This window comes from Podarcis melisellensis (genome assembly GCF_964234715.1).
Source record: "Podarcis melisellensis genome assembly, chromosome: 6".
Lineage (NCBI taxonomy): Eukaryota > Metazoa > Chordata > Lepidosauria > Squamata > Lacertidae > Podarcis > Podarcis melisellensis.
The window spans coordinates 226579-253086 of record NC_138538.1 but is presented as its reverse complement, the minus strand read 5'-3'; the positions used below and the strand labels follow the sequence as shown (position 1 = coordinate 253086).

The 26508-nt window shown below is 58.9% G+C and overlaps 3 protein-coding genes across 7 annotated transcripts; 1 reads left to right on the top strand and 2 right to left on the bottom strand.

The window, feature by feature from the left end:
* Positions 1–705: 705 nt before the first annotated feature.
* SLC35H1 (solute carrier family 35 member H1) lies at positions 706–5632 on the bottom strand. Of its 2 annotated transcripts, XM_081916529.1 has the most exons (9): positions 5548–5632; positions 4701–4842; positions 3771–3834; positions 3600–3672; positions 3337–3505; positions 3156–3239; positions 1745–1920; positions 1357–1486; positions 706–1231 (listed from the first exon to the last, which is right to left on the bottom strand). In XM_081916529.1, exons 1-9 carry the CDS (start codon positions 5551–5553, stop codon positions 1122–1124), a joined length of 954 nt encoding a protein of 317 aa, XP_081772655.1. In that variant the 5' UTR covers positions 5554–5632; the 3' UTR covers positions 706–1121. The 2 variants fall into 2 exon arrangements, with proteins under 2 accessions (XP_081772655.1, XP_081772656.1); XM_081916530.1 differs by lacking the exon at positions 4701–4842 and having other exon boundaries at positions 5548–5626.
* Positions 5633–6981: 1349 nt separating this feature from the next.
* Positions 6982–21543, bottom strand: ELMO2 (engulfment and cell motility 2). 4 transcript variants are annotated; one of them, XM_081916818.1, is made up of 22 exons: positions 21466–21543; positions 19823–19955; positions 19392–19432; positions 19126–19198; positions 18883–18933; positions 18509–18690; positions 16944–17043; positions 15842–15993; positions 15671–15749; positions 15366–15401; positions 14566–14616; positions 14162–14284; positions 13942–14076; positions 13186–13290; positions 12991–13099; positions 12288–12424; positions 11131–11294; positions 10923–11035; positions 9988–10095; positions 9679–9761; positions 9485–9562; positions 6982–7924 (listed from the first exon to the last, which is right to left on the bottom strand). In XM_081916818.1, exons 2-22 carry the CDS (start codon positions 19898–19900, stop codon positions 7724–7726), a joined length of 2199 nt encoding a protein of 732 aa, XP_081772944.1. In that variant the 5' UTR covers positions 19901–19955; positions 21466–21543; the 3' UTR covers positions 6982–7723. The 4 variants fall into 4 exon arrangements, with proteins under 4 accessions (XP_081772944.1, XP_081772946.1, XP_081772945.1 ...); XM_081916820.1 differs by lacking the exon at positions 14566–14616; XM_081916819.1 differs by lacking the exon at positions 15366–15401.
* Positions 21544–21788: 245 nt separating this feature from the next.
* SNRPB (small nuclear ribonucleoprotein polypeptides B and B1) lies at positions 21789–25300 on the top strand. Its single transcript, XM_081915916.1, has 7 exons — positions 21789–21923; positions 22589–22740; positions 23450–23561; positions 24143–24295; positions 24461–24599; positions 24781–24906; positions 25111–25300. Exons 1-7 carry the CDS (start codon positions 21921–21923, stop codon positions 25146–25148), a joined length of 723 nt encoding a protein of 240 aa, XP_081772042.1. The 5' UTR covers positions 21789–21920; the 3' UTR covers positions 25149–25300.
* The last annotated feature ends 1208 nt before the right edge of the window (positions 25301–26508 follow it).

Here is a 26508-nt window from a genome sequence, read left to right as displayed (position 1 = left end):
CTGCCACACTCAGTCCTCTGGGGGGGGGTCTCCTTGGGGGCATCTGACCGGTGATTCTGGGAGACCGGAAGCAGGGCTGGATGGACTCGCTTTGGTCCAACTAAAACCACCAGCACCACCATTACGTCTGAATGGATGGCACAGCTGCATTTCAGTCAGCGGCTGCCCAGGGCCATTCTGAGCAGCCACAGCTGGGGGTGAGGGGAACTGGCAAGGCGGCTGCCACATTCTTCCCCAAGGCTGCGATCCGAGACTTGCTCGCTTGCAAATCTGGATGACTTCCAAGGGACTTACTTCCAAGAGGGTTCAGGACACTGAAATGCTACTCTGCAGAGCCCAGAGATGGGCAGTGGAAACTCCCAAACTGGCCTCCAATGTCCTCAAGATGTCAGCAGTAAGGGAGCCTCACGCCAAGCCCAGAGATGAGCAGCGAGGGCTCCTCTTCACCCAGGGCATTCCGCATTCAGGGCTCCAGCTCCCAGCCTGCTTTCCGCAAGGCTACCTTCTGGTCCTATGCCCAACTCTCTCTCTGCCCACACCCTGCCCAGGTTCGTGGCGGGTTTCTACTGCTTCCTCCAGTAGCTGGAGCTCTGAGTACCATCTCAGAAGCGCCTAGTTCTGAAACCACCATGATGCCCACCCCCCCTCCCAAACTCCAGGGACTGCTGCAAACCCAGAAGCAGAAAGCAAGAGGCTCTTGGCCCACTTTGGTCCCAACACGTCTCCCCCAGAACCAGCTGGTCCTCCAACCCCAAGAGCCTTTTCGCTTCTTAACACATTCACGTGGCACTGCCTCCGACCCTGAGGGGCACGCAGGCCAGAGGGCACAAAGATGGGCGCAGAAAGGCTCACATCCATGAAGGCTCACAGGATGGCACAGTCCGTCTCACTTTACAGCCTCCCCCAAGCTCCCTCTCTGAGTCACGGAGACCCAACACAGCGCCTGCACCCGCCAATCTTCCTGCGGCTCCCCCACCCCCGAGATCTTTCCCATAACACCAGGGCCCAAGTGCTTCAGCCTCTCCCTTCTAAGGGGTCCCAAGCCCCCCCCCCATTTGAAGCCCTCCGGGGTAGCCGGCTCCCCCTGCCTTGGGCTCTCTTGGCTGAGCTGCTGGCGTGTTTCAGCGCTGGGGGAATCCCGCAGGGTTCTCTTCCTCCTGGTGGTGGAGCAGCAGCAACTCCAAGTCCGGGCTGGAGCAAGACTCCTTGGGCTGCCTGGCGCCCTTTTGCCCTGCACAGAGAAGGAGGCACTGGTCAGCCGGCCCCCAACAGGCAGCAGGGCTTCTCCGGCCCCCACCCCAAACCTTGGCTATGCAGGAAGCCCAAGTCCCAAGACCCCACCACCCCCAACACTACCTGTGGCACTGAGAGCCTTCAGCGCAACGTGGAGGGAGAGTCCCAGGAGGCAGACGACGAAGCCCAGCCAGTTCAAGAGGCTCAGGTGGTCTCCCATGAGGTGCGTGGCCAGCAGAAGAGTGCAGACCTCCTGAGGACAAGAGCAGGGGCGAGTCACAGCCGCCAGGACTGGCAGCCCCAGAAGCCAATCCAAAGTCTCACATTGGGAAGGGGAAGGACTGAGTACTTCTCACTGGGCACAGAAGCCCTTCAGGCCTCCATGGAACAAAGGGAAGACCCCACCCCAAAGACTCATGGGCTCCCACCCGGGGCCAAGCAAGAGGCGCCTGGGGCCATGGGTTGGCTGGCTGGGCAAGGAAGGGCCAGAAGAGGAAAGGCCACCCAATACCTTGAAAATGCCAGAGATGGACAAGGTGAGGCTGGAGGTTTTCGACACCAGGAGGAACTCGGAGAAGCCCAGCCCAAAGGCTAGCAGCCCCCCCAAGGCCAGCTTGCCCAAGAGGCTCAGCAGAAGGTCCACCTCGTGGAAACGGAAGAGCTTCTCCGACGCAGACAAGGGCAGGCCTGGAGGGAGAGAGAGAAAGAGAGAGAGGGCTCAGGAACCTCCAGGGCCCTTTACCTGGAAGCAAGTGCCATGGGTTGGACTTCCAAGGGAGGCTGCTCAGCCCTAGGGCCCCTCAGTGCTCCTCCTGCTAAGCCAGGGGCCGAGGGAAGCTCAGCCCTGTTCTGGGGAGGCCGACCCACCTTTGAGCAGGCAGAAACTCAGCAAAAGATTGACAAACACTCCAAGGGTTTCTCTCCCCCTGCAACCAGGGAAAATATTCTTTGCAAATGAAGAGGAAAGTTGCCTGACCACCTGCGGGGGGGGGGGCTGAGGGGTCCACTATGAGTTTTTTCTACAGGAAGAGGAGCTGCTCTGGTGGCCGCAAGACTGCACTGAGGCAAACAAATAATTCCCAAGTCCAAATACAGCATTTCTTTGGGTTTCTACAGTGGTGACAGTCTTGATTTTAAATGTTGGTGGTTTTTAAAATTTCCTATCAACTGAGATGCTTTTGGGTGCTGGCCTGTCTTGTAGCTCCAGCTCTAAATTTGTAATTTCTGTTTGCTGAGAACTAAAGAACCAGCCCCAAATAGCCTGACGGACGTGGCTTTTCCCCCTGCTCATTGTTCTCTTCCACTTATGCACGATGCGCCATGCCTGGCATCACAGGGTGCTGTCTAGCCACATCCATTCACTTCCCTGGGTCTATGAGCATCGATACCACCCAGCACATTCTGTCCACGCCTGACAAAAGACTATTATACATTTCCCCATTTCTCCCCAGAATCTCTCCCTCCCTCCTTCCACATGACTGGAGCTCTGAACATACCAGCCAGCAGCTTTGGAGAAGGAACCTAAACCATGCTTGGACCCCAGTAAATGCCCTTGATCCATGGTTCCCAATGTGGGGCACAAACCCCACAGGGGGGCAATTTGATTTTTAAGGGGGGCAATTTGAGAATGAGTTATTAACAGTTAGTGGCCTTTTAGGCTTCCTCCACGTGATTAGTTCACTTTTTGAATAATAAGAATTATATGTTATGTGGGGGGACCAGGATTTTAGAAATGCTTAGGTGCGGCATGGCCAAAGAAAGGTTGGGAACCACTGCCCTAGAGTAAGCAATCCCCAGACAAGCACCCTTTTGGGGAACAGCTCCCCTGGGATAAGATTTCCACCTGGCTCCCCTGAGCTTTGCTGCTCCCTCAGCTTCCCACTCAGGTGTCATTTCTGCCCCGCCTCACCCAAACAACTTACCCTCAAATGCGGCGAAGAGGGGGAAGAGGCCCAGGAACATGGCTGGCTGCAGGTGGAACATGGTGTCTATGGGATTCTGGAGTCCTGACAGGAGGGTGAGAAGGGGGAGCCCATCAAGGAGGAGGAAACGGAGCAGGGTGTCGCCTGCCCCCCCTCACACCCACTCCAGAGGGGCACATACCCAGCTCGTCCTTCTGCAGAAGTATCTGTGTCAGCGTCCAGCGGATTCCGCCCAGGAAGGAGGCACCCAGCACCATGGCAAAGCCCTCCATGTCAAACTGCGTCGCCTTGTAGGTGAAGAGGAAGAGCCCCCCCGCAATGAGCAGCACCACCAGCACCAGCGCCGCCCTCTGGTGGGAAGAAAAGAGTGCAGGTTGGCTGGTGCCTGCAGGCCCAATGACCCCCTCCCGCTCAGCCTTGGGGGGTCAGGGGCTGGGCACTCACCGGCTCCTCCAGCTTGAAGACCAGAGAGAAGAACAAGATGAAGAGGACGGCCGAGGACTTGGTCATGGTGTAGCTGCAAGGCCAGGGAGGAAGGAGGCCGTCAGGCAGGCAGGCAGGCAGGCAGGCAAGAGAGACGGGCAGCGTCTTCACAAGACCCCACCCCATACTCACAGCGAGACGGTGATGTAGAGGAAGCTCCAGTTGCTGAGCCCCACGTCCAGGGCCGTTGACAGAGCTGAGAGGCAAAGAGAAAGAGGACCGAACAAGAGGTCAGCTTGACTGTCCCACCCACAGCTAGTCAGCCAAGACGTGTCCAGGAAGCCCCCAAGACGAGGAGGATGGCCACAGCCCTTCTCCTTTGCCCCCAAGCGACTTGCATTCGGGGATAGACTCCCTCTGCACATGGAGGCTCCTCAGTCAGGCATCTCAACTAGTTGCCACCTTCCTCCCCTGTGACTGAGCTACTGGCCCAACCACCACCTCTTCCGGCAGTAAAATATGGAAAAACAAATTGTACATTCCGCATTTTTTCTTCTCTTTCCTGGGTCCCTTTCCCTGTGGACTCCAAGTGTGAGGATCAGGAGAGGAGAAGCACCAACTGCTGCCCACCACAGGAGCAGGAGTATTTTCACAAACCGAGAAAGACGGCATGGAGAGGTGTGTCCTGCCCCTTCGCTTTGATGCTTCTGGTCCTGCCTGCCTGCCTGCCTGCTTGTGCAGAAATTCAAGGCTAAAGGTCCCCCCAGGGCCGGACTGAGGTTTGATGAGGCCCTAAGCTACTGAAGGGAATGTCCAGCTGTCCATTGTCAACTGCAAATTGTTGCTGTTTTTGGTGTTGAATATATGCTAGATGGTAAATTACGGACCTAATAGTATCTAAAGCCATTTGCACATAACGAATGGGAACCTACACAACACAAAACACTGTTGCTGTAGATCGGTTTTATTTTATTTGTTTTTTATCTGATGTTTTTGGAAATGTGCATCCAGTGTTTTTTTCCTTTACATTTTTGGGGGGCCTCTGAGCTAGAGCTTGTTGAGCTGATAGGTAAATCCGGGCCTGACTTCCCCGGAGCGGAGGGAGAGAGGGAGCGGCCTCACCTGCCGGGCCCACCTGGCGCAGGTAGGCGGCCCAGGGCAGCAGCGGCCGGGCGGGTCTCCGGGCGCAGCGGCGCGTCAGGCCCGAGAGCGCGAAGATGACCAGCAGGTGCAGCAGCGTCATGAAGAGCGGGAAGCCGAAGCTCTGCGGGGGGGGGAGGGGAGAGGGGGGTGAGCCGGGAGGGGGAGGGGCGGGGGGGAGGGGAGAGGGGGGTGAGCCGGGGGGGAGGGGCGGGGGGGAGGGGAGAGGGGGGTGAGCCGGGGGGGAGGGGCGGGGGGAGGGGAGAGGGGGGTGAGCCGGGGGGAGGGGCGGGGGGAGGGGAGAGGGGGGTGAGCCGGGGGGAGGGGCGGGGGGGGAGGGGAGAGGGGGGTGAGCCGGGGGGGAGGGGCGGGGGGGGAGGGGAGAGGGGGGTGAGCCGGGGGGGAGGGGCGGGGGGGGAGGGGAGAGGGGGGTGAGCCGGGGGGGAGGGGCGGGGGGGAGGGGAGAGGGGGGTGAGCCGGGGGGAGGGGCGGGGGGGGAGGGGAGAGGGGGGTGAGCCGGGGGGGAGGGGCGGGGGGAGGGGAGAGGGGGGTGAGCCGGGGGGAGGGGCGGGGGGAGGGGAGAGGGGGGTGAGCCGGGGGGGAGGGGCGGGGGGGAGGGGAGAGGGGGGTGAGCCGGGGGGGAGGGGCGGGGGGGGAGGGGAGAGGGGGGTGAGCCGGGGGGGAGGGGCGGGGGGGAGGGGAGAGGGGGGTGAGCCGGGGGGGAGGGGCGGGGGGGAGGGGCGGGGGGGAGGGGAGAGGGGGTGAGCCGGGAGGGGGAGGGGCGGGGGGAGGGGCGCCTCGTCCTCCCTCCCCCTCCCCCCCCGCCCACCTTCATGATCCACTTGTTGTAGAAGGTGATGCCGATGGAGAAGGCGTAGTAGAGCAGCACCAGCCCCGCCGCCAGCGCCGCCGACCCCGCGGGCCGCATCCCGCCGCCGCGCCCTCCGGACAGCCGCTTCCGGCCGCAGGCCCCGCCCCTTCCGGCGGGCCGACATAGACTCGCCGCGCCAGAGCGGCCCCTTCCGCCTTCTCCGGCGGCGAGGACGAGCGCCTCCTGGCGGCGCCTGCCGTCACTGCCCCCTGGGGAGGCGCCGCGCTCCTCGGCTTCCTTCCCTGACGGCGTTGCATTTCTTCCCCGCTTCTGGTCCAAGGAGCTCAAGGTCCGATTGCCTGGTTCTCCCCCTGCTCATGTGATCCCCCATCCCTGCGAGGCCGAAGCAGTCACTGGCGCAAGGTTACTCCCCGTGGCCTTCATGGGCCGGGGGCGAATTCGAACCCAGGTCCTGACTCGCCGGGGGCCGAGTGGGGCTGCTCCCCCCGGGTCCCACTTGGTACTCCCATGAGGGGCACCTGGCTGGCTGGGAGGCAGCTGTGGGGCCTGATCCCCTTGTCACTGCGCTCCTGCACGCACCACCTTTCCCGGAGGGACCCAGCGGGCAGATCCAGAGCGGCCTTGAGCCTGCCACGGCTTGCTCTTGGGAAACCTCTGCAGCTCTTCCAGGGTCTCCCCAAACATCCAAGGATGGGCCCCCGGGGCCAGGTGTCTCCCGGAATCCTCACCAATTAGGGGTGGGAGTCCAGGCCTTGCAAAGCATCCATGGGCCCCTGGCCAGCTAGACCTGACCCCCACTTTCAGATTTGAAAAGAAGGGATCAGCAGCCTCCCCTGTCCCGGGGACAGTCTATGGGATATCTAACCATCCGGGATAGCAGCGGGAAACAGCGCTGGAATAAGGGAATTTCCCACAAAAAAGGGGAAGGCTGACAGCTATGCTCCATTCATGAAGTGGCCCAAATTTGGCTGGAATCCAACTAGCCACTCCAAAAAGGGAGCAGGGATGATTGTGCCCACAGGGCTTAAGCTGAAGCCTTCGATGTGGGGAGGCAAGACGCAGCCCCCCGCCAAGCAGGCAGAGAAGGGTTGGGCTGCCCTCGCAAGCGGGGGTCCATGTCCCCAGTCTTCCAAAACCGCAGGAAGCCTCACAAGCACCCATATTCTGCTCAAAATAAGACCTGCATGAGCAGAACCTCCGGTGTTTACTGCCAGTTTTCAGAGGGGAAATGGGACGTGTTGCTGCCCACTCACTTTGGCACCATCTTCACCAGGCAGCTCTCACTTCTGCCTGGGGTGGGGGGTGGGGAGAGGCACTGGCACCCACAAGAAGCAGGAAGCCCTTTCTCCCTCCCAGTCCGCTTCTGCTTCAGCCTGGGCAGTCTTCCCTCCCACAGCCTGGTCTGCGCAAGGAGGAAACAGGAGCCGGCAAAAAGGAGGAAAACAGCCTTTAATGCAAAGATCGGGGAGGGGCATGCCAGGTCCAGCCTGTGCACTGTGCCCCACTGCCAGGTGAAAGCAGCTAGACTGGCAGCCTTTCTTGGGTCAGGGTGGGTGGGTGTCTCAGTGCTCTTCCACCCAGGGAGCCTAGATGAGGGGCGGATGCTGTACCACGGGCTGCATTTGCCACTGCTGGGCTCACAGGATGGAGCCCCTGCCTGCCTGGAAAGTAAGAGAATCATGTAATGGTAGAGTGGGAAAGGGTCGCCAGGGGTCGTCTCGCCCAACCCCCTACCAGGCAGGCCCCAGAGACAGTCATGGATGAGGCTCTGCTGCCAGCCCCCATCTGCCATGCCCCCTTCCCAGGGAAGGCAAGAGCCCCCAGCGGCCCAAGCACATCAGGCAAAGGCACACCAAGGACGACTCTGCAGGGAATGCCACGGGGGGGGGGGGCTTCAGAGCACGCTCAGCCCTCCAGCGCAGCCGGCTGATTCTGGAGTAGCCGGGCTCTGGCTGCCCCCTGCTGCAGGGTGGAGAACAGCTGCCATAGAGGGGAGTCTTAAAAGAGAGCATTAAAAAAAAAAGCCCCAAACGCGACTGCCCAGCAGGATCCCTCCTTCCGCAGTTGGAGAGGAGGCCACCCCCACGCCAGCAAGAAGAAGAGGTCCTGGGCATGCGCTGGAGGGGGCCGGAGGCTGCCCCCCCCTTGGCCCTGCCTCTGCTGCCGAGGGGCGTCATCCGTAGTGGTAGACAAAGTCGTAGCTGCTGGGCTCCTTGGGGACGGGCGGGGGCACCTCCGGGATGGGGATGTTCTCCAGGTCCAGCAGGCGCAGCTTCATCTCCATGCTGAGCAGCGTGTCCAGGTCGCTCTTGGTCAGGTCGCTGCCCATCTCCTTCCCCAGGAGGGCGTTCAGGCCGTCAATCCAGATGCAGTACTGCGGGGGAGGGGAGGAGGGACCTGAGACCCCAGGACAGACCACGGGGGTGGGGGGGGGCCTGGCTGCCCCTCCTCATGCCCCCTGACATGTTGCTGGAGGGAGGACCTGCCCCCGCTTCCTTCATCATAGAATTGTGGGGCTGGAAGGGACCCCGAGGGTCATGTGCTCACAAACCTCCCAGGAAGGGCTTCCCAGGGAGTCCTCTCCCCTGTGAGAACAGGATGCCGGACTCAGGGGCCTCATCCAGGAATATCTTCCCAGGTCCACATGGCATCTAATAAGCTTCCGTCCTTTCCCTTGAGTTAACGGGGTCCACGTCTTGTCCCCTCGCCTTGTCTATGCCATTATGCCACCTTCCATCGACTCTCGGACCTGCCATTTAATTTCTTTGGGTTTTATTTCGTGCCTTGTTTTTACCTGACCGTGATCCATAACTGTACATGGGAAGTATATTGCCACCAGATAACACTGCCTGATAACACTGCAATTTGCAGAATTTGGCATAACCTTTCGTTTTGGAAAGCAATACACATTATTTCAAAACAAATCCAAGCAAGAAAATCAGGCTCCTCAACCCTGCCACGTCCCTCTCTCCTCAGCCACTGAGCTCCCTTCCATTTTCCATGGTGGGGTTCATGTCTCTCCCCCCCCCCCCCGACTCTCCAGAGACTGAGCAGCTTTGCAGAGGCAGGCGAGAGAGAGAGGGAGGAAGGAAGTTGGTGGGCAGCTACATGGTCAGCCTTGCAAGGTTTGAAAAAAGGAGCAGAGGTTGATGGAGAGGAAAGAGTAAAGGGCGGGGGGGGGGCTGAAGAAAGCAGAGATGCAGCACAGCAGCTGGGGGGGGGATGGAGAAACAGCAGCCCAGATGGGGCAGCCGGACACAGAGATTGTTCTAAGAATCTCCACATGGAGACCAGGGCTGGCTTCCCTCGCTGGGCGCAGGGGCACAAGAAAGCCTCCTGGGTAAAAGGCAGGACCCCCCACCCCCTTTCAGTCCTCCTCTCGATTTTCTGGGCCCAAGAGGAAGGAGACAGTCTCTGCTTCACCCACAAACGCTCTCCCCTGGGTTTGTGAAAGCCCCAACCAAAGCCCAAAGTGGCCTGGGCTTCCTTCAGAGAGAACAGCCCTTTCCCTAGAGGAAGTGACAGGAGATATGAGAGCCGTCGTCAAACCTCTCAAGGGCTGCCCCATGTTTTCTCTTGCTCTGGAGGGCAGGACTCGAACCCATGCCTTCCGGTTACAAGAAAGGAGATTCCAGTGAAACACCAGGAAGAACTTTCTGGCAGTAAGAGCCGTTAGACTGTGGAAGGGTCTCCCTTCGGGAGGTGGGGGACTCTCCTTCCTGGGAGGTCTCTGAGCAGAGGTTGGACGGTCATCTGTCAGGAATGCTTGAGCCGAGATTCCTGCATGGCGGGGGGCTGGACTAGATGGCCCCTGGGGTGCCTTCCTGCTCTACAATTCAATGACTCTCGGAACTGCAGCCAGGAGGAGGAAGCGCATTGCATGAGCAGGGCCATCCGTCGGGAGGAAGGCAGCGTCCCCTCGCTCCTGACTCACCTCATATTTGTTGGGGGCTATGAAGTTCAGGGTCTCATCCGGATCGTACAGGATGGAAAAGGCCAACTCCAGAGCCTCCTGTGGATGGGAAGAGAGAGAGCAGGGCCTGGTGAGCCAAGGAGGCCAGTCCCCACCCCCTGCCAAGGACACCCCCCCCCCCGGGTCTTCCTCCTCTCCCCTTCCCAGCCAGCTACCTTGTTCTGCTTCAGAGCCCCCTTCTCCTTCATGTGCGGACAGTCCTTCCCAGTGACGACGGCCTTGATGTCTGCAACGGGAACTGGCAAGAGAGAGGGGCTGCTGGTCAGGCTGGGCAAGAACAGTGGGAAAGCCCCTTCCCTCTTCCACAGAGAGTTGGGAGGAGGTACCCCTGGGGGTCCTGCAAGGCAGGAATCACAGCGAAAGCCCCCCGGGGGCTGCTGGTTGCCCTTGCCCAGAGGGCTGGTCATTGAGCCCCTGCCCAGTGCCTCGCCTAACCCGCCCCCCCGGCCTGGCACAGCACTCACTCTTCTCCTGCAGCGCCTCAAAGGTGACCTCCCCCTGGGCGTTGTCCTCCAGGTCCCCGTAGTGAAGCACTTTGTGGTTCAGAGCCAGGCGGCAGAACCAGAACCGCTCTGCGGGGCGACAACAGCAGCACACGGCCCATAAGAAGACAGGGAAGCCGCTTCTCTGAAATCACGGAGAAGTGGACTTCCTGTTTTGCAGCAAACCTGGCAAGCTGCCCTCTCGGGTGCTCTAGCGCCCAGGAGGGGTCCCAGACGGAGATTAATGGGGGGTAAGGGGCATGTAGCCCCATACCTTTCAAGGAGATCCAAAGGGCACGACCCACAGTCGCCGGTGAATGCCCTTTTTTTGTTTGTGAGAAGGGATGGAAATCCCCGTCTCCCAGACGAAAAGGCAAGGGTGCTGGGCTCAATGGCTCTGTCCTAGGACAGTCCCAGGAAGCTCCCATGGTGAGCTGTGGAATACCTTTGAATCCGGACATACTTGGCAAGTGAAGAGGCACCCCTGAAAGGATTCTGATTTATGCTGGAGGAGAAAACCATCTGCTTGGAAATGTTTGGAAAGAATGAAAGACCCCAAGGGGGGGGCATCAAGCCACGGGGGCCAAATGCCTAATTATGATTATGATTACTTATTTCTACCCCACCCATCTGGTTGGGTTTTTCCAGCCACTCTGGGCGGCTTCCAACAAAAGATTAAAAATGCATTAAAACACCAGTCATTAAAAACTTCTCTAAACATAGAATCTAGGACTCAAGGCAGACTGCCTCTGGAGGTTCTATAAGGCCATACATAAGATTAGCTGACAGGAGCTGACCAAATGTCCCAGAGGGAAGCCCCCAAGGGGGACCCAAAGGCAAGAGCAACCCTCCCCTCCTGCAGAGCCAGCCATGGCCAGGATTCCCCCCCCCAGCCCTCTCCTCCCCGCTGCCCTCACCTTGCCTCCGCCGGTTCCCGATCTTGCGGAAGCTGCTCCCCTCGCAGAGGCGGTTCAGGCGCTGCTGCTTGATGAGCTCCAGGATCTCGGGCTGGATCTTCTCCCGCAGCTCCCTGGGGGGCAGCCACACAGCAGCCGGTGAGCACCCCCCCACTGTCCCTGCCAGGCGCCACCCCCAGCCCTGACCCCCCCCCAAGCGGCTGCTCACATGATGGGCGGGGAGTGGAAGTCGTCCTGGCTCATGCGCTCTGACTGGCGCAGGCGCAGGATCTCTGAGTAGCTGAGGCTGCGCAGTTTGCTCTTGAACTGGTCCAGGGAGCTGGGCTTCGAGGGCAGCGCCCGCATGATCTGCTCCCGCACCACCTGCATCACCTGGGAGAGGGGGCAAAATTACGCCTGGCAGGGAGAACGGGGGGGGGGGAGGGCTTCTTCACGCAGAGCATCGTTAACCTGTGGAACTTCCTCCTGCAGGAGGCAGGGGTGGCCTGGGTGGCTCTGAAAGGGCTATTGAGGCCACTGACCACAGTGGCTCTGCTTTGCCTCCCTGGTCAGTAGCAGGAATGCTTCTTGATGGCCCTCGCTGGAAACCTGAGATGGGAAAAAGTTCTCTCGCGCTCAGACCCTGCTCATGGGCTGGCTACTGTGAAAACAGGATGCTGGGCTAGACTCAGTACAAATTTGGCTCGAGTTGTTTCACGCTTTTATAGGATGATGTGTCAATGTATCCACAAGTGATTGGATTCTCGTGTTCCTGCCTTTTGCAGATCTCACAGGCCTCCCTCCTGCATGGCATTTCCATGCTTCTCTGACCCTGGAGAGTGGGAAGCTTATTGGTATTAGTAGAAGGGCACCAACAGCCGGCCAAGGAGGCATATTTAGAGTCGGGAGGGCAAGCAAGCTTCTCCTTGAAGCATTCCAGGGACACGGAAGGAAGATAAGGGAATGTCAACAGGCCTTTCTTTACTGAAGGCCAGAAGACAAGTACAAAGGAGGAAAACAGAGCAGAGCCGGACTTTTGACACTCCTTGACCTGTAACCTCTTTTGATACATGCCATGATGTTTTGTGATGCATACCCATAAAAGCTTTGTTCAAATGTCCTTTGAGGCAGTCTTTGCTCGCTGGCAAGGCTGCCCTATTGTGCAATACTTTTAATCAACCGGGTCCTTACAAGGCGCTTTGGCTTGCTCTTGGTCTCTTGGTTTCCTTGCTATTCCTTGCTAAAAGTGTGTGCCCTCACCTGGCCCAGACCAGCGGGGCATTCTGTTCTTATGGAGGAGGAGGGAGGGGAGATAACCCAGCTGGGCCGGAAGAGCAGCTGCCCCCTCCACCCCCCACCCCTGCCTCTGCCCCACGGCCACCCCACCTTGTTGAAGTCCTCCGCCGTGGCCCGCATCTCCTTCCAGGTCTTGTTGAGCAGCTGGATGCAGATGGCAAAGAGCTCCTCGAAGGCGCGGTCGTGGGTGAAAAACATGGGGTGGTAGTCGTTGCGGCCCTCGTTGGCTGGGGGGGGAGAGGGGGGGAGGTCAGAACAGCCAGGATGGCACCTCGGGGAAGTGCCAGGGAGCAAGAGGAAGCCAAACACGTGGGAGGAGCATCGTGGCCACAGTCAAGCAACGTGAATTCCCTGGTTGGAGGGGGCCCTTTCCCTCCAGGGGCCACTTTCCTGCACAGGCAGCTTCAGGGGGCCACATGTCGCCGGTGGCAACTATCAGGTGCAGCCAGAGAAGCGAATTTCCCCTTTGTGCAGCAGAGCCCACAATCCAGGCATGGAATAACGGAAGGGACACCGAGGGTCAAGGAGTCCAGTCCCCAGAGCCAAATAGCCCCCCACAGATGCCCCCCCAACCTCTGCGAGGAAACCTCCAGAGAAGGAGTGTCCGCCATCTTCCCAGGGAGGCCGCTCCACTGCCATTCTGTCCTATAGAACAGACAGACCCTCTTCCTTGGACTGGCTCAGCCTGCCCAGGGGCTTTTTGGGCGGAGGAGAGAGTCCCCTCTGGCACAAGGGCTCAAGAGAGAAGACTCTGTGGGTGCTCCCCGCTTCCTACCCGCCCGACTTCACTTACGCAGCTCCCCAACCTGCAGAATCTCGCACAGCATCTTGGTGAGCTCAATGGCGCTGCGCCCGAAGGGACACTCGTGCTTATCCTCCCGGCTGCTGTTCTCCAGGACGATCTGTGGGGCAGGAAGGGAGCAGAGTGAGGGGGTGGGGCTGGTCCAGGGGCCTTCGCAGGGGGCGTGGGGGCACCCTCCCCACTTACCCGGATGTAGGTGTCCTGGTGGCACTTGGCCAGGTAGAGCATGTTGTCCAAGGCCAGCATCCCCGGCGGGGTCTGGGTGAAGTCCAGGGCAGGGTTGATGTGGTTCTAGGCGGAAGAAAAACCAGCGCCTGCCATCAGCAGCAGAAGGAAGGAGCTGCCCCCCCCCCACAGGGTCCCCACTGCTGAGGGATTCAGGGCAGCAAAAAGGAAGCAGAAAGTTCAACTGTGGAACTCCCTCCCACAGGATAGCTTCAAGAGAGGGCTAGCAAACTTGCTGGCAGGACCAGTGGCCAGCAATAATGGGAACTGCAGTCCAAAAACAGCTGGAGACCCAAGTTTGGGAATTTTGAATCGCATTAATAGTTTTGATGAACGATTTCTGATATTTTCTGGCATTTTGAAATACTATAAATTTACTTAATTGTATTAATCATTTTGATGAATTTGTTGTTGTTTGCTTTACTTACATGTTATTGTGTTTGACAGAATAGCGACTGCAATGTCAGTTGTTTCCTAATGTTATTGTGATGATTGTGAGCTGCTTTGAGCTCCACATTTGTGGCTGGAAAAGTGGACCATAAATATGAAATTGAATCAAATAGCAGTTGCTGGAACGGCAGGAGGGGAAAGCGCTGCTCTTGTGCTCTGGTCTGGCCTGTGGTTCCCTCTGGGGCACCTGCTTGGCCGTGGGGAGAACAGGCTGCTGAATGAGGAGATGCCCCACCCCCGGCCTGAGGGTCTTGGGGGGCTGCCTACCATGAAGCCCAGCATCTTGTAGTCCTTGGTGTACATGGCTCTCCTCTTCTCTGTCGCGCCCCCAGGGAGGCTGTTGCTCTCCGACTCGGCGTCAAAGGCGATCCTGCGCAGCTCAAAGATGATGTCCCTCTGGGCCTGGCGAGCGAGGAGAGAGGGCAGAGCGTGAGCCCAGCACGGAGGCTGCCGCTCACACGGAGGGGGCCACAGTCCTGCCAGTCACCTGGTCGCTGGGGTCCATTTTGGTCATCATTCTCTCCTCCAGGAGGTTGAAGGTCAGGACCTGCAGCACGTACAGCTGATGGGCCATCTCCGTCTTGATGGGACGGTTGCCCCGGATGACGTGCTGCAGGAGGAGAGGGAGGGAGGAGGAGGTGGAAGTGGCTCACCTGCCAACCCCTCCCTGCGTGAGCAGGGCCAGGTCCCCCTTCTGGCCCCTGACCAGCGGGGGACAGGCCTGGTTGGGGGGAACAGGAGCCCCCACCCTCTGCACCCAGAAACACCCACAGCCTGCAGGCCAGAGACCGTGCAATGGGGGGGACCACAAAGACTGGGCACCCCAAGACGGGGTTCAGATGGTTGCCCAGAGGCAAGGCTATGTCAAGGCTCAAGCCTGGTCCTACTCACTGCCAGGATGATGGAGCGCAGGTGCTTCTGAGCAAAGGCGTTGGCCATCTCCTGTTGGGGGTTGACAGGAGAGAGGGGGGGGGAGAGAGAGAGAGAGAGAGAGAGAGGAAACTCCAACCGTGCCCCACCTCCTGGGGGGGGGAGAAGGGCGCTGAGCAGCCTAGCAGTGCCGTGGCAGCCTGCTCCAAGCACAGGAAATGCAGCCATTCAGCAAAGGGGCTGCTCCCACCCTTGGAGAGTCCTCTGGCTGTCCATCACCCAAAGCAGCTGCAGCAGCAGCTGGAGGAAAGCTGCACCCCAAAGCCCCCACCTCAGCAGCCCCGCCAAGGAGCCCAGGCCACCTGCACTCCCTCTGGGCCCGTCCCTGTGCACCCCCAGAGCACACACCCCACAGGATGCAGCAACAGACCCAAGCGGTGGCGGGGGTGGGAGTGGGGAAGAAAAAGAATCACCCTGGCTTTGCCCTCTCCAGATTAGCCAGGAGCTGCAGCCCAACTTGTCCAGGAGGGCAAAAAAGCCTCAGCAGCCAAAGAACCAGGGAGGAGAAGGCAGCCACAATCTCCTCTCCCTGTGGACACATGCAAGGTGTGCAAGCCAGATAGATGTGTGAGAGACAGACACAGGCAGAGACGGAGACAGACGGAGACGGAGAAGGCTGCCTCTGAGGCGGAGGCAGAGGAAGGGTACAGGGGTCTCTCTCTATTTATTCCCAAGACATTTCCATCCCCCTTTCTGGCTCTGAAGAGAGAAAACACCAGTGCTCTTAGAGAGGAGCCTCCTGGGCTGAGGGATTTACTTACAGTGCAAGGCAGGTCTAGCGGGTTAAGGAGCTTCTCCTGCGGACAACAGGAAGTGGAAAGACACAAAGAAGCTGGCAGAAGAGTCAGCACAGAGACCCTCGCAGGGAGGGCGGGCGGGCAGGCAGGCGGGGGGGACGGATGGGCAGACACAGAGACGCAGTGCCACGCAGCACACCCACAGACTGGCCAGTCCCCACCTGGGGAGGAAGCCTTCCTCCCCCCTGCCCCCCATCAGCGAAGGAGTGCAAGGGCTGGTGCCCTCCCCTCCCTCCCTCCCCATGGCACCCCCTTGCCCGGCCACCCACCTGCCTCTTGTCCTCCGGGGCCTTCAGAAAGAGGGCGTTGATCAAGGCAATGGCATACGTCTGGATCTCCTGGTTTGAGCTGCAGGGGCACAAGGGGGGGGGGTGAGCGGCAGGCGGCTCCCCACCTCCTCCCACCCTGACAGGATGTGCGGTGCTGGAGGCGCTACTCACACTTGCAGGTGAGCAATGAGCTGCCCCACGGTGATCTCCTCGGCAATCTTCTGGTAGAGGCTCTGGCTGTTGAGCACCATGCTCTCCAGGATGGCCAAGGAGCGCTGCAGGATGGAAACGTCCACCGTCGGCTGGCTCACATAGCCTGCAATCTGAGGGGGGGGGGGAGGCAGAGGCCGCTGAGCGCCAGAGGCATGCATGCCCACTGCCCTGCCCAGGGAGCCCCCCCTCTCCTGTGCCGCCTGCTAGGACTGTTGCCTAAACTGGTTTGAAGTCCATTTTGTGATACAGTGGTACCTTGGTTCTCAAACGCCTTAATACTCAAACAATTTGGAACCCAAACACAGCATACCCGGAAGCGTTCCGGTTTGCAAACTTTTTTGGGGAAGCCGAACGTGCTCCATTTTGAGTGTTACACTTCCATTTTGAGTGCTACACTGAGGTCTGTCTCTTGTTGCTATTTATTTTGTGTTTTGTTTTTGTGGCTCTTTTTATGTCTGGAACCCAGTTCAGCTACTGACTGTGTGACTGCAGTACATTATTTATTGCTTTCATTTTATGGATCAATGGTCTCATTAGACAGTAAAATTCATGTTAAGTTGTTGTTTCGGGGGTTGTTTTTAAAAGTCTGGAACAGATTAATTCATTCTGCATTACCTTCTATGGGAAAACGCGCCTTGGTTTTGGAACGCTTTGGTTTTGGAACGGACTTATGGAACGGATTAAGTTTGAGAACCGAGGTACTACTGAATCAGTTTTGTTGTTTTTGACCTGGCAATATATCACGAATCACGGATGCTATGCCAAAATCACGATGCAGGAAAAACCTTGAAGCCAGCCAAGGCTTCTCTCAGTTCCTGCAGCCCCTGTTAACTCTGCCAGCTGAGCTCTCCCCTGCCTCATGCAAGGGCAGCGAATCCCAAGAGCAGGAGCCAGCAAAAATGACAATGAGGGGGAAAGTGTGAAGCCAGCCGCGGGCTCTGCTTGGCTCCATCCTTAGCTCAGACAGGGCAATATACTGGTACATTGTGATGTTTAGTGGGTGAGATGTTGAAAAGCAGCAATCGGCCAGCCCTGCCACCTGCACTCGCGGAGGCTGTACCTGTTTGATGAAACTGATGGACACCATGTCCCAGGAGATGATGCCGTGGTCCATGAGCTCCAGGAAGGCTGTCAGGGTGAATGCCAGCATCTCACTGTAGCTGCAGGGGGCACAGGGGATGGCAGATCAGTGGGGGGGGGGAAAGGCACCCTCAGGGCTCCCTCGCTCCCCACTCATGGCTGGGCAAGGCAGCCCCTCCAGAGAGTCACTCTGCTGGGCGACGCAGAGCTGCAACCAGGCACCGTCTTGGCGGTCTCACGTCAGCACTTAGTGGGCAATGGGAAAGGCAGCCGCCTCCTTCTGGGGCCTCCTAGTGTCCTCAGCACCTGCAACCCACAGAGGCCGGAATTTGCACTCCCTCCATGCTCTGCGGCTCCACCACCCGCCTGTGGGATGTGCTGCCGTCTGGAGAACCAGAGCAGAAAAGGGAAGGGCAAGCAGGCCGGGCACTCGGAGCGACCAGCCAGCCAAGGCCTGGCAGTGACGGAGGAGGATTTGCTCAGGCCACCAAGAGGCTCAAGGCCTCCCTGCGCTTCCCACTAAAAGCCAACGTGGATATTGAATTAACTATTCAGCAGTTTTAAAAAACCATATTAAATGGTATATATAATACCATAAAATATTCATTACAAACAGCAATGAAAGCAGACTTCGAAAACAGCAGGCAGGATGTCATTGCCAAAATGCAGATAAAATCAAGTTTAAAAAGCTGAATCAAGTTCCACATCTAGGAAGGCCTGGCTAAGGAAAGGGTGGCCTGTTTAGAGAAAATGTAGGAGGCAAGACAATGGAAGTTTGTAAAATCATGCATGGCATTGAGAAAGTGGAGAGAGAAACGTTTTCCTCCCTGTCTTCTAACGCCAGGGCTTGTGGATATCCCATGCAACTGAATGCTGGAAGATTCAGGACTGATAACACAAAGCCCTTCTTCGCACAGTGCAACTAAACTGATGGCCATCGCCTTAAAGGCTTTCAGAGTGGATCAGACCCAGGCCTGGAGGCAAAGAGGAGACTGGGTGGCTCGGCTTTGCCAGTCAGAGACAGCCATGCTTCTGAATCCCAGTTGCCGATAACCGCAGGTGGGCACCTGGTTGACCACTGTGAGAACAGGCTGCTGGACTTGGTGGGCCCCCTTGGGCCTGATCCAGTGGGGGGGGGTCTTATGTTCTTACATTACAACATTAAGTAATGGGGAGAAGACCCAGGCCTGGGAGGATTGTCTTCTAGCCGGTGGCCTTTTCCCTCTTTGCGCCCCTGGGTGTCCCAGTGACCAGCATCAAATCCCGGCTGCCCCTGGCTGCCACCTCCCATGCCAGGAGGAGAGAAAGAGCACCAAGCCAGGTCCTGCGGAAGAGCAAAGAGAACGCTGCCAAGCAGGTGGCGCCCGAGTCTCTGCTGCCTCCCCTGCCCTCTTGGCAGCCCTGGGGCAGCTGCCCCCCCCAACCAAGACCGCCCTGCTCCAGAAGAGGCCGGGGGGCTGCAAATGGCTGCAGTGCTGGAGCAAAGAGAAGGCCAGAAGTGTCAACATTAAAGGACAGACCCTCAGGGAAGTGATGCCCACTTACTGGGAGAGGAGCTTGGTGCCGCTCTCCACGAGGCGGGTGAGCACCGAGATGCCGTCCATGTTGATGAACTCTGTGGCAAAGGTCACGTCCGCAGAGAGCTTGGCCAGCTCCTTCATGGCCTCCAGCCGAGCCTCCATGCTGTGCGACTGCGTCCGGTCCATCAGCTGGCGGGCGGCCCTGGACTGGGGGGCAGGGCAACAGCTAGCCCCTTGCAAACCCCCAACCCCTCCGGGGGCTCCCCTCAGCCGGGCAGGAGAGAGAGAACAAGAGGAGGTGGCCTTGTGCCATGAGCCCAAAGCCAGCCAGCAGGCTCCAAATCCTCAAAGGGGGATAAAGAACCCCCCCACCCCACCCCAGAGGCAGCCCAGACCTACTGGAGAAACCGCGAGCTGGAGGATGGTCCCATTCTTGATGTCACAGCGGGTCTGCAAGGCAAGGGGGGGGCTGCTTAGCATGACTGGGAGAGTAGCAGAGGCCCCCCAGCGGGGCTCCTGGTCTGCTTCTGTGGGTTTCCTCCAAGGCCCCCATCCTGATCAGAGTTGCAAGGAGCTGCATGGCACCCCATGGCCCGCTCCCTGCTTTTTTAGATGGGGGGTTAGGAACCAGCTCCCACGCACCTGCTCTGTAATGTACAGCTGGGCCCCATCTGCGTAGCGCAGCGTGTAGTACTCTGGGTTGGGCAGCGACCACCTAAGGGGGGGGGGAGGACCATGTCAGCCTCCTCCCTCAGGAAGCAAGCTAGCGGGGGGGGGCAGGTTAGCCACACCCGGGAGCCGGAAGAGCAACTGAGGGGCTCAGAGGAGGGGATCCAGCAGCTCCAGAGCCCCAAGCAAGCAGAGAGGCTGGCGTGGCCCCCATGAAGTCAGTTGTGGTTCCCACTCACCCGTCACAGACCTCCTTGATGATGGACGCCAGAGGCCGCTTCTGAGAGAGGCAGGGGGAAGAAAGAGAAGCCTGAACTGTAACTCTCCTCTGGACGGCAGGTGAGCAGCAGCCCCCCCCCCGGCCCACCCACCATTCAGCACTAGAAGGCCTGGACACCCCAGGAAGCTGACAGTCGAAAGAGGGAAGAGAAAAGAAAGCCCTTCTTAGCAGAGAGCAGAGTGGAACTCTGGAACTCCCTCCCACAGGAAGCAGCTTGGCCACCAGGGCTTTCCAAGAGGGTCAGACCCATTCTGGGAGGAGGGCAGGGCTCTCAATGGCTACCAGCCACGTGGGCTCAGCTCTGCCCCACCCCACCCCCCAGTTGGCCACTGTGAGAACAGGATGCTAGATGTGGTCCCTGCCCCCCTCCCCCCGGCCTGCGCCCGTCACCTGGTCAATCTCCAGCAGCTGAGCATTGGCTCCTGGCCACTCCACAGCCACCTTGACAATGTCCGACGGGGGTGGCATCCCTCCTGGCTGACGGCCACCTCACAGGTGGGGGCGAGGAATGGGCCTCCCAAACCTAGGCAGAGGGGAAAGGCAAGTCAGCTCCAGGGCAGAGGGGATTCTGCCCGAGAGATGCCCCCTCCAGCGGGCACTCCCAGGACCCAGCAGCACCAGCCTCTGCACAGGCCCAAGGCCCAAAGCCCTGGCAAGCAGAGCCAGCCCCCTGGCTAGGCAAGCTCTTTGCCCCCCAGCTTCCAACAAAGACCTGGCAAGGAGGGGCACTGCTCTCGGAGGCACCCAGCACCACCTCCTGCTGTCCTGGCCCCAAAGACTGCCCGGCCCCACCTTCCTAGAGCTGGGAAGCCACTGGGAGGGCAGCCTGGCAAGGAAGCAGGGCAGGGTGACCCGGATGCCCCAGCTCTGCTCTTTTGCCAAGGAGTTGCCCCAGAGGAAGCGCAGGCAAGTGAGGGGCCCCTCTCCTGACCACAGCAGCCAGCCAGGCCCCCTCCCAAGGGATGCCAGGGAGGACAGGGGCTCAGCACCTCTTCGCCTTGCAGGGCCAGAGCAGCTGGTGCCTCGGCCTGCCTCCCCTTCACCACCAGCCTCCTATTCAAGGCCAGGCGCACTTAACCCTCTCCTGACTGCTGCTGCTGCAGCTCTAGGGTTCAGGAGCTTTATTTGACCGACTCTTAGTTTTGCCAGGAGATGTGGGTCATTATGTGCTGTGCAAGTTTTTGAACAGGTCTTTTTGGGGGGGGAGGGGGGAATAAAGCACGCTGCAATACATCCAATCCCAACCTGTTCTTCCAAGAAAGGTTGAATATATTTTAAGGGCATCACAGTTGAGCATTATGATCTGCCCTTTAGTTTTAAAGAGAGGTGAAGATGAAGGCGCTAACTATTCATGTTAGTGAGCCCAGGGAGCTGGGTCTCCCAGGGATGGACCCCTGAAATAAAGAGCACTGCAGATCGAACCCGAGATTTAGCTAGCCACTCTGCAGCGCCCCACCTGACCATTGCACTGGGGGGGGGCTCAGGGTGCTGCCCAGCGGGGTGGCAAGTCCGGGGTTGTGGCTCCCCAGCAGCCCAGGAGGAAGCCGCCTCCTTCTGGGAAGGGAAGAGGAACCAGCCTCCTTCTGCAGAAGAGCCAGGCGACAGGAAGCCCGGGGGCTATTTGTGGGGGGGCTGCCCCCTCCTCTCCCGCAGGACCAGGCGCTCTCGCCCCCCAGGCCCTGCCTGCCTGGGAGGGGGCAGCAGAGAGGGGGCGTCCAGATGGGCCAGGGAGGCGCAGCTCCCCACTGGGGGGCAAGAGCAGGCGCCCCCCCCCAACGGGTCTCTCCGGAGCAGCAGGGGGAGGAGGAGGCGGCCCGCGAGGGCCTCTGTCCGGAGATGGGGGGCCGGAGGGGGCGCCCGTGTCCCCGGAGGGGAGGCTTCCTTTGAAGTCGCCGGGCCCCTCCCCCCCTCTGCGTGACCAACAGACAGAGGGGGCGGGGGAGGGAGGGGAAACGGAGCCCCGAGAGTCGCAGCTCCGCCCCCGGAGCCGAGGCCGCCCGCCCGCCCGCCCGCCCTCCCCGCCCCGCGCTCACCCGGCTGCCGGGACCCTCCGCTCCGCCGACGCCGCCGCCGCTCTCCCTCCGGCCGCGGACCCGGCTGCGTCCCGCCCCTCCCGCCCGGCCGCGCAGCCCCATTGGCCAGCGGCGCCCGCCACTCAGGAGCGCGCCTCGTCCCCCATTGGCGCCCGCTCCGCTCCGTCTCTCTCCAGCCCGGGAGGCGGGGCCTCGTCGCCCGCCGCCGGCTGCCATGGCGACCGCGCAGCTCCGCCCTTCTCCGGAGCCGCCGCGCTGGGCGGTCGCCCGGGCAACGAGCCCCGCCTCCGAGGGGCGGAGCCCGGCGCCGGAAGTATGGCGGGGAGCGTCCGGTCGGCGAGCGCTTCCGGTTCCGCTCAGGCAGCGCGAGGCGCGTCTTTGCTTCGTGAGGCGGCGGGAAGGAAGGAAGGCCGAGGGGAGCCGCGCAGGGAAGGAGGACCGACGCCGCCGCCACCATGGTGAGGATTGGGGGCCCCTTCGCCTCCTCCTCTTGTAAGCAAAATTGCCCTTTTCCCTTGTGGGGGACACAAGAGCCCCTATGGAGCCCTTGGGAGAGAACAAGAGAGGCCAGCCAGAGAAGCAGCACGTAGGCCTGATCTTTATGGGTCTGTTGCAACAGGGGCTCCCCTCACACGCAGGAGGGAGGAGGGACCCCGAACAATGGCGCGCAAGCCCTTATATGGACATTGAAGTTGCCACCCTGTAGATCAAGAAACATCATACATCACAGAAAAGGCGGTCTTAGCAGAGATTTGAATGTTGTTTTTCTCCTGTCCTTGTTTACCTCCTGTCTGGCAGGTTACCTGTTAATGGTCACTTGATTGGATACCCTGGGGAGCCTGGCCAGTCTTATGTAATGATAAATACTTAGTTCCTGGCCAGGTCACAGGCTCACCCTATTCAAACACAGGCATGCACTTAAGACAGGATTTGTGAACGAAAAGACAATGGGGAGGCTTTTCCACTTTGACCTTGCAGAGAAAACAGTTGCTCAGTTTAGGAATAAAATGGCTTCAGGTCGGTCTTCCTGTGCTGATCTATGTACGTGCGGTTACCATATATCTAAGACCTCAAAATGCCTATCAAACTTCTCTCCCCCCCCCAACTCTCCCCTCCCCCGCAGACGGTGGGCAAGAGCAGCAAGATGCTCCAGCACATCGACTACCGCATGCGCTGCATCCTGCAGGACGGCCGCGTCTTCATCGGCACCTTCAAGGCTTTTGACAAGCACATGAACCTCATCCTCTGCGACTGCGACGAGTTCAGGAAGATCAAGTGAGTGGCCGGGGGGAGGGGCTAGCGACCCCCCTCAGCAACACCCCCCAAGCAGAGGCCGGCCCAGGAGGGGCCCCCAACCCAGCCCCTCATGACACCTGAGGCACAAACCAGTCAGGTGGAAGGAGGGGCATCGGCAACCAGGGCTATAGTTCGGGGTTGGAGAGGTGGGCCCCCGCCAGGGGCACAGGCTGGGGGCATGCTGCTAAACCGGCTTCAAATGTGCCCATAAATATGTCTATAAATAGAAATATTGATTCTTGCCTCATAAAAGGTTTTAAATAGAGGGTGAATTGAATGGGGGCGTGGAGGAGAGGCAGAAAGAAGAGCTCATCTGTCAGTGGTTAGGGGGCACAATCCGGACAGTTCTGCCAGGAGTGCAAGATCACGCCACCAAGGGAGCCCTGAAGGCGGCCGGGGTCTCCCCCTGCCTGGTCCTCCTTGGGGAAGGGCAGGGCCATTGGAAGGCTCTCCAAGGCAGCAAGGGCAGGCCTTTCTTTCAGCCCATAGGACCCCAAGGAAGGTGGTGCTTCTGCCATAGCCTGGGGCCCCCATTTGGTCTCACTTCCCCCCCTTTGACCCCCCCTCCAATGTGGCATAAGGCACCTACCTCTCTGAGGGGCCAACAGGTCGCCCCCTGAAAGGTAAGTGTAGGGGGCAGAGATGCTTGTGACACAGCTTTGGGTTGCTCCTTCCTTCCTTCTTCTAGGCCCAAGAACTCCAAGCAGCCTGAGCGGGAAGAGAAGCGAGTGCTGGGCCTGGTGTTGCTGCGAGGAGAGAATCTGGTCTCTATGACAGTCGAGGGGCCACCCCCAAAAGATGTAAGCGGAGCCAGATTAGGGGAGATGTTTGCTCGTGATCTTGTCCTTTCCCAGAATAGCTTAGTAGAGGGGCCTGACAGCACCCCTTTAAAATTGCAAGGCATTGACTAAGTCTGGCTTTTGGGGTTTGCTCTAAAATATTTACAGTCTGCTTCTGGAACTAAAGGACGTGCCAGAATATATTTATTTTGAAATGTCTGCTTCTTCTACATATCAGGAATAGCACAGAATCAAAATTCAACATGGAGAGTAGCAGGGAGGGGTAAGAAATCAATCAGAGAGGATGGGGATTAATGGTGGCAGAGAGGAGAAGGGCAGCCAGATATTCCTTGTTGTGGTTCTTGGAAGAAAGAAACTGGAGTTTCAGGGGTTGCTGGGAGAAAAGTCAGATTTTGGGGTTGGGAAGACAAAGGTGAAGCAGATAAATGTATGTGTCAGTCCATCCCCAGATTTAAAAAAAAATATTATTATGCAAGTGGTGGCCTGACTCACTGCTGAGCATGGTAGGTTATTTGTTAAGAACTTCACCGCCGCTACCACTGGAAAACTGTCCTGCTGCAGTGACTGTTTGGCTCTTTCAGACTGGCATCGCTCGCGTGCCCCTGGCTGGAGCCGCTGGAGGACCTGGTGTTGGCAGAGCTGCTGGAAGGGGCGTCCCCGCAGGAGCTCCCATGCCCCAGGCACCCGCAGGCCTGGCTGGCCCCGTGCGTGGTGTTGGTGGCCCATCCCAGCAGGTCAGCAGGAGGCACGTCCTCCCAATAAATGGCTTGAGGGGGGGAGGAGTCTGGGGCAGCTCAAGGACATTGGCATTGGATGTTTGCAGGGGAGGGAACAGCAGTGGATCCCTCCAGCTTGGGATCTCACTTGCCGATCTCTAAAAGCCTCTTCTCCCCTCCCAGGTGATGACTCCCCAGAGCCGAGGGACAGTTGCTGCTGCAGCGGCTGCCGCAACGGCCAGTATTGCAGGAGCCCCCACTCAGTATGCGCCAGGCCGCGGAGGCCCCCCTCCACCTATGGGCAGAGGGACCCCACCTCCAGGTAAGCAGCAACCCAGTTGCCTCCCCCGCCCAGACTGGCAGAACCTGGGATGAGATGACAGGAACTGAGCACCGTGAAGAGTTGGTGTCAAAGCAGGATTACTCTGAGGTTCCCTTTGGGACTTGGGGGAGGGGCGGTCTGCGGAGTCAAGGGGACTGAAGGGGCTTCCTTTTCACTGCAGGGATGATGGGGCCTCCCCCTGGCATGAGGCCCCCGATGGGCCCCCCGATGGGCATGCCGCCTGGCCGAGGCTCCCCGATGGGCATGCCACCTCCTGGAATGAGGCCTCCCCCCCCTGGCATGAGAGGTGAGTTGGCTTTGAGCCTGAGTCAAGGGCTGGCTGCCTGTTGGCCTCCTGCGAATGGAAATCTCACTGGAGCAAGACAGAAGCCCTCGATAAGCTTGGAACTAAGGGGAGGGGAGGGGCAAGGGTGTCCTTGGGGCGCCAGAGCACTGCTGCCTCCTGGGGCAGCACCTGCAAAGCTGATTGCCTCTGTTCTGTCCTTTCTAGGTCCTCCTCCTCCTGGCATGCGCCCACCCAGGCCCTGAGATCACGGTGACGCTGTGAAGGGAGCAAAATTTGAGCCTTTGGACTTCTGTCTTGTTCACCCTGAGGGAACGGTGGGGTGGGGGGGTTGTGTGTATGTTTTATATATTGGGGGTTGTCATGTTGCCCTTTCTAATAAACACTGGGAAATTTCCTGCTGTGGTGGTGCAAATTCATTCTGAGATTGAGCAAAGCAAACAAGTCTAGGCTTCCTGGAGGGCTCTTCACCTGGATGAGGCCAGTGGCTCATCTGGTCCAGCATCCTCTTCTCACAATGGCGGACCAGATGCCCCAGTGGGAAACCTGCAAGCAGGACCTGAGCACAAGAGCAGCCCTCTCCCCTCCTGTAGCTTCCAGCAAGTGCTATTCAGAAGCTAGTCACCAGCTTCTTGCCCCTCATCTTAGGTTCAGTCCAGGGAACTCACGCCAAAGCCTGGGGAGGGGGACGTTGCAGCAGTGTCCCTGTGGTTGCTGCCAAGGCGTCAAACTGCTCAAGCATTCCTGAAGAGGAGGAGGTTGAACTTTTGCTAATTGCTGCTAGGAGGCAGGCAGGAAAAGCCCCAGTTGAGAGCTTGCTTGCTGTTTGGATAGAAAAATCCCCAAATAACACGGTTTGTGGGCAGTGTTGCAGTCGCCAAAATGGAATGTCTACGTGCCATTTTGGGGCAAGACTAAAGTCTTATTTTTCCAATGATGGACCAACTGATTATCAGTGAAACATCTGGCTAGGATGACAACCAGGAGCTAGGGTAAGAACTTAAAAGTCGCTTGATCTACGGACAGTCCAGGGTTTTCTTGATGGTGACACGGACCATTCATAACATAAGAATATCCTTCACAACTGTGAGCAGAGCAGTGGGGTGTGGTAAGGGAAGACAAGCTACAACAATTAACTATAACAATTAACTATTCACGGCTCCTGCCTAGGCTGCACAGAAAAAGCATATTGTGGAGAAAAAAGATAAAAGAATTTCTCCCTCTCAACATTGGAGGCATGATACCATATTTTAAGTTCTATAGGGTGCACCTTGTTTTAGAGGGGGAGGACAAGGGGGGAAAAAATCCCCTTCTCCGCTCAGCACCCGTTCAGCGAAGCGGCAGGAGAAATGGAGTCCCTTCCATTTCTCCTCCTGCTTGTCTGAAGGGACGCTGCGCAGCTCTCCCTCTCTGCTGAAGCCAGCAGAGTCTTGCTCTCCCGGCTTCAGCAAAAGGAACCCAAAGCCTCTGGAGCGCAGCGGGTCCTCCTGCTGTGTTCCGGAGGCTTCAGGCGGCTCTCCAGGCTTCAGCGAAAGCAACGCAAAGCCTCCGGAGCGCGGAGGGAGCACTCCCTCTGTGGTTCAGAGGCTTCGCGTTGCTATCACT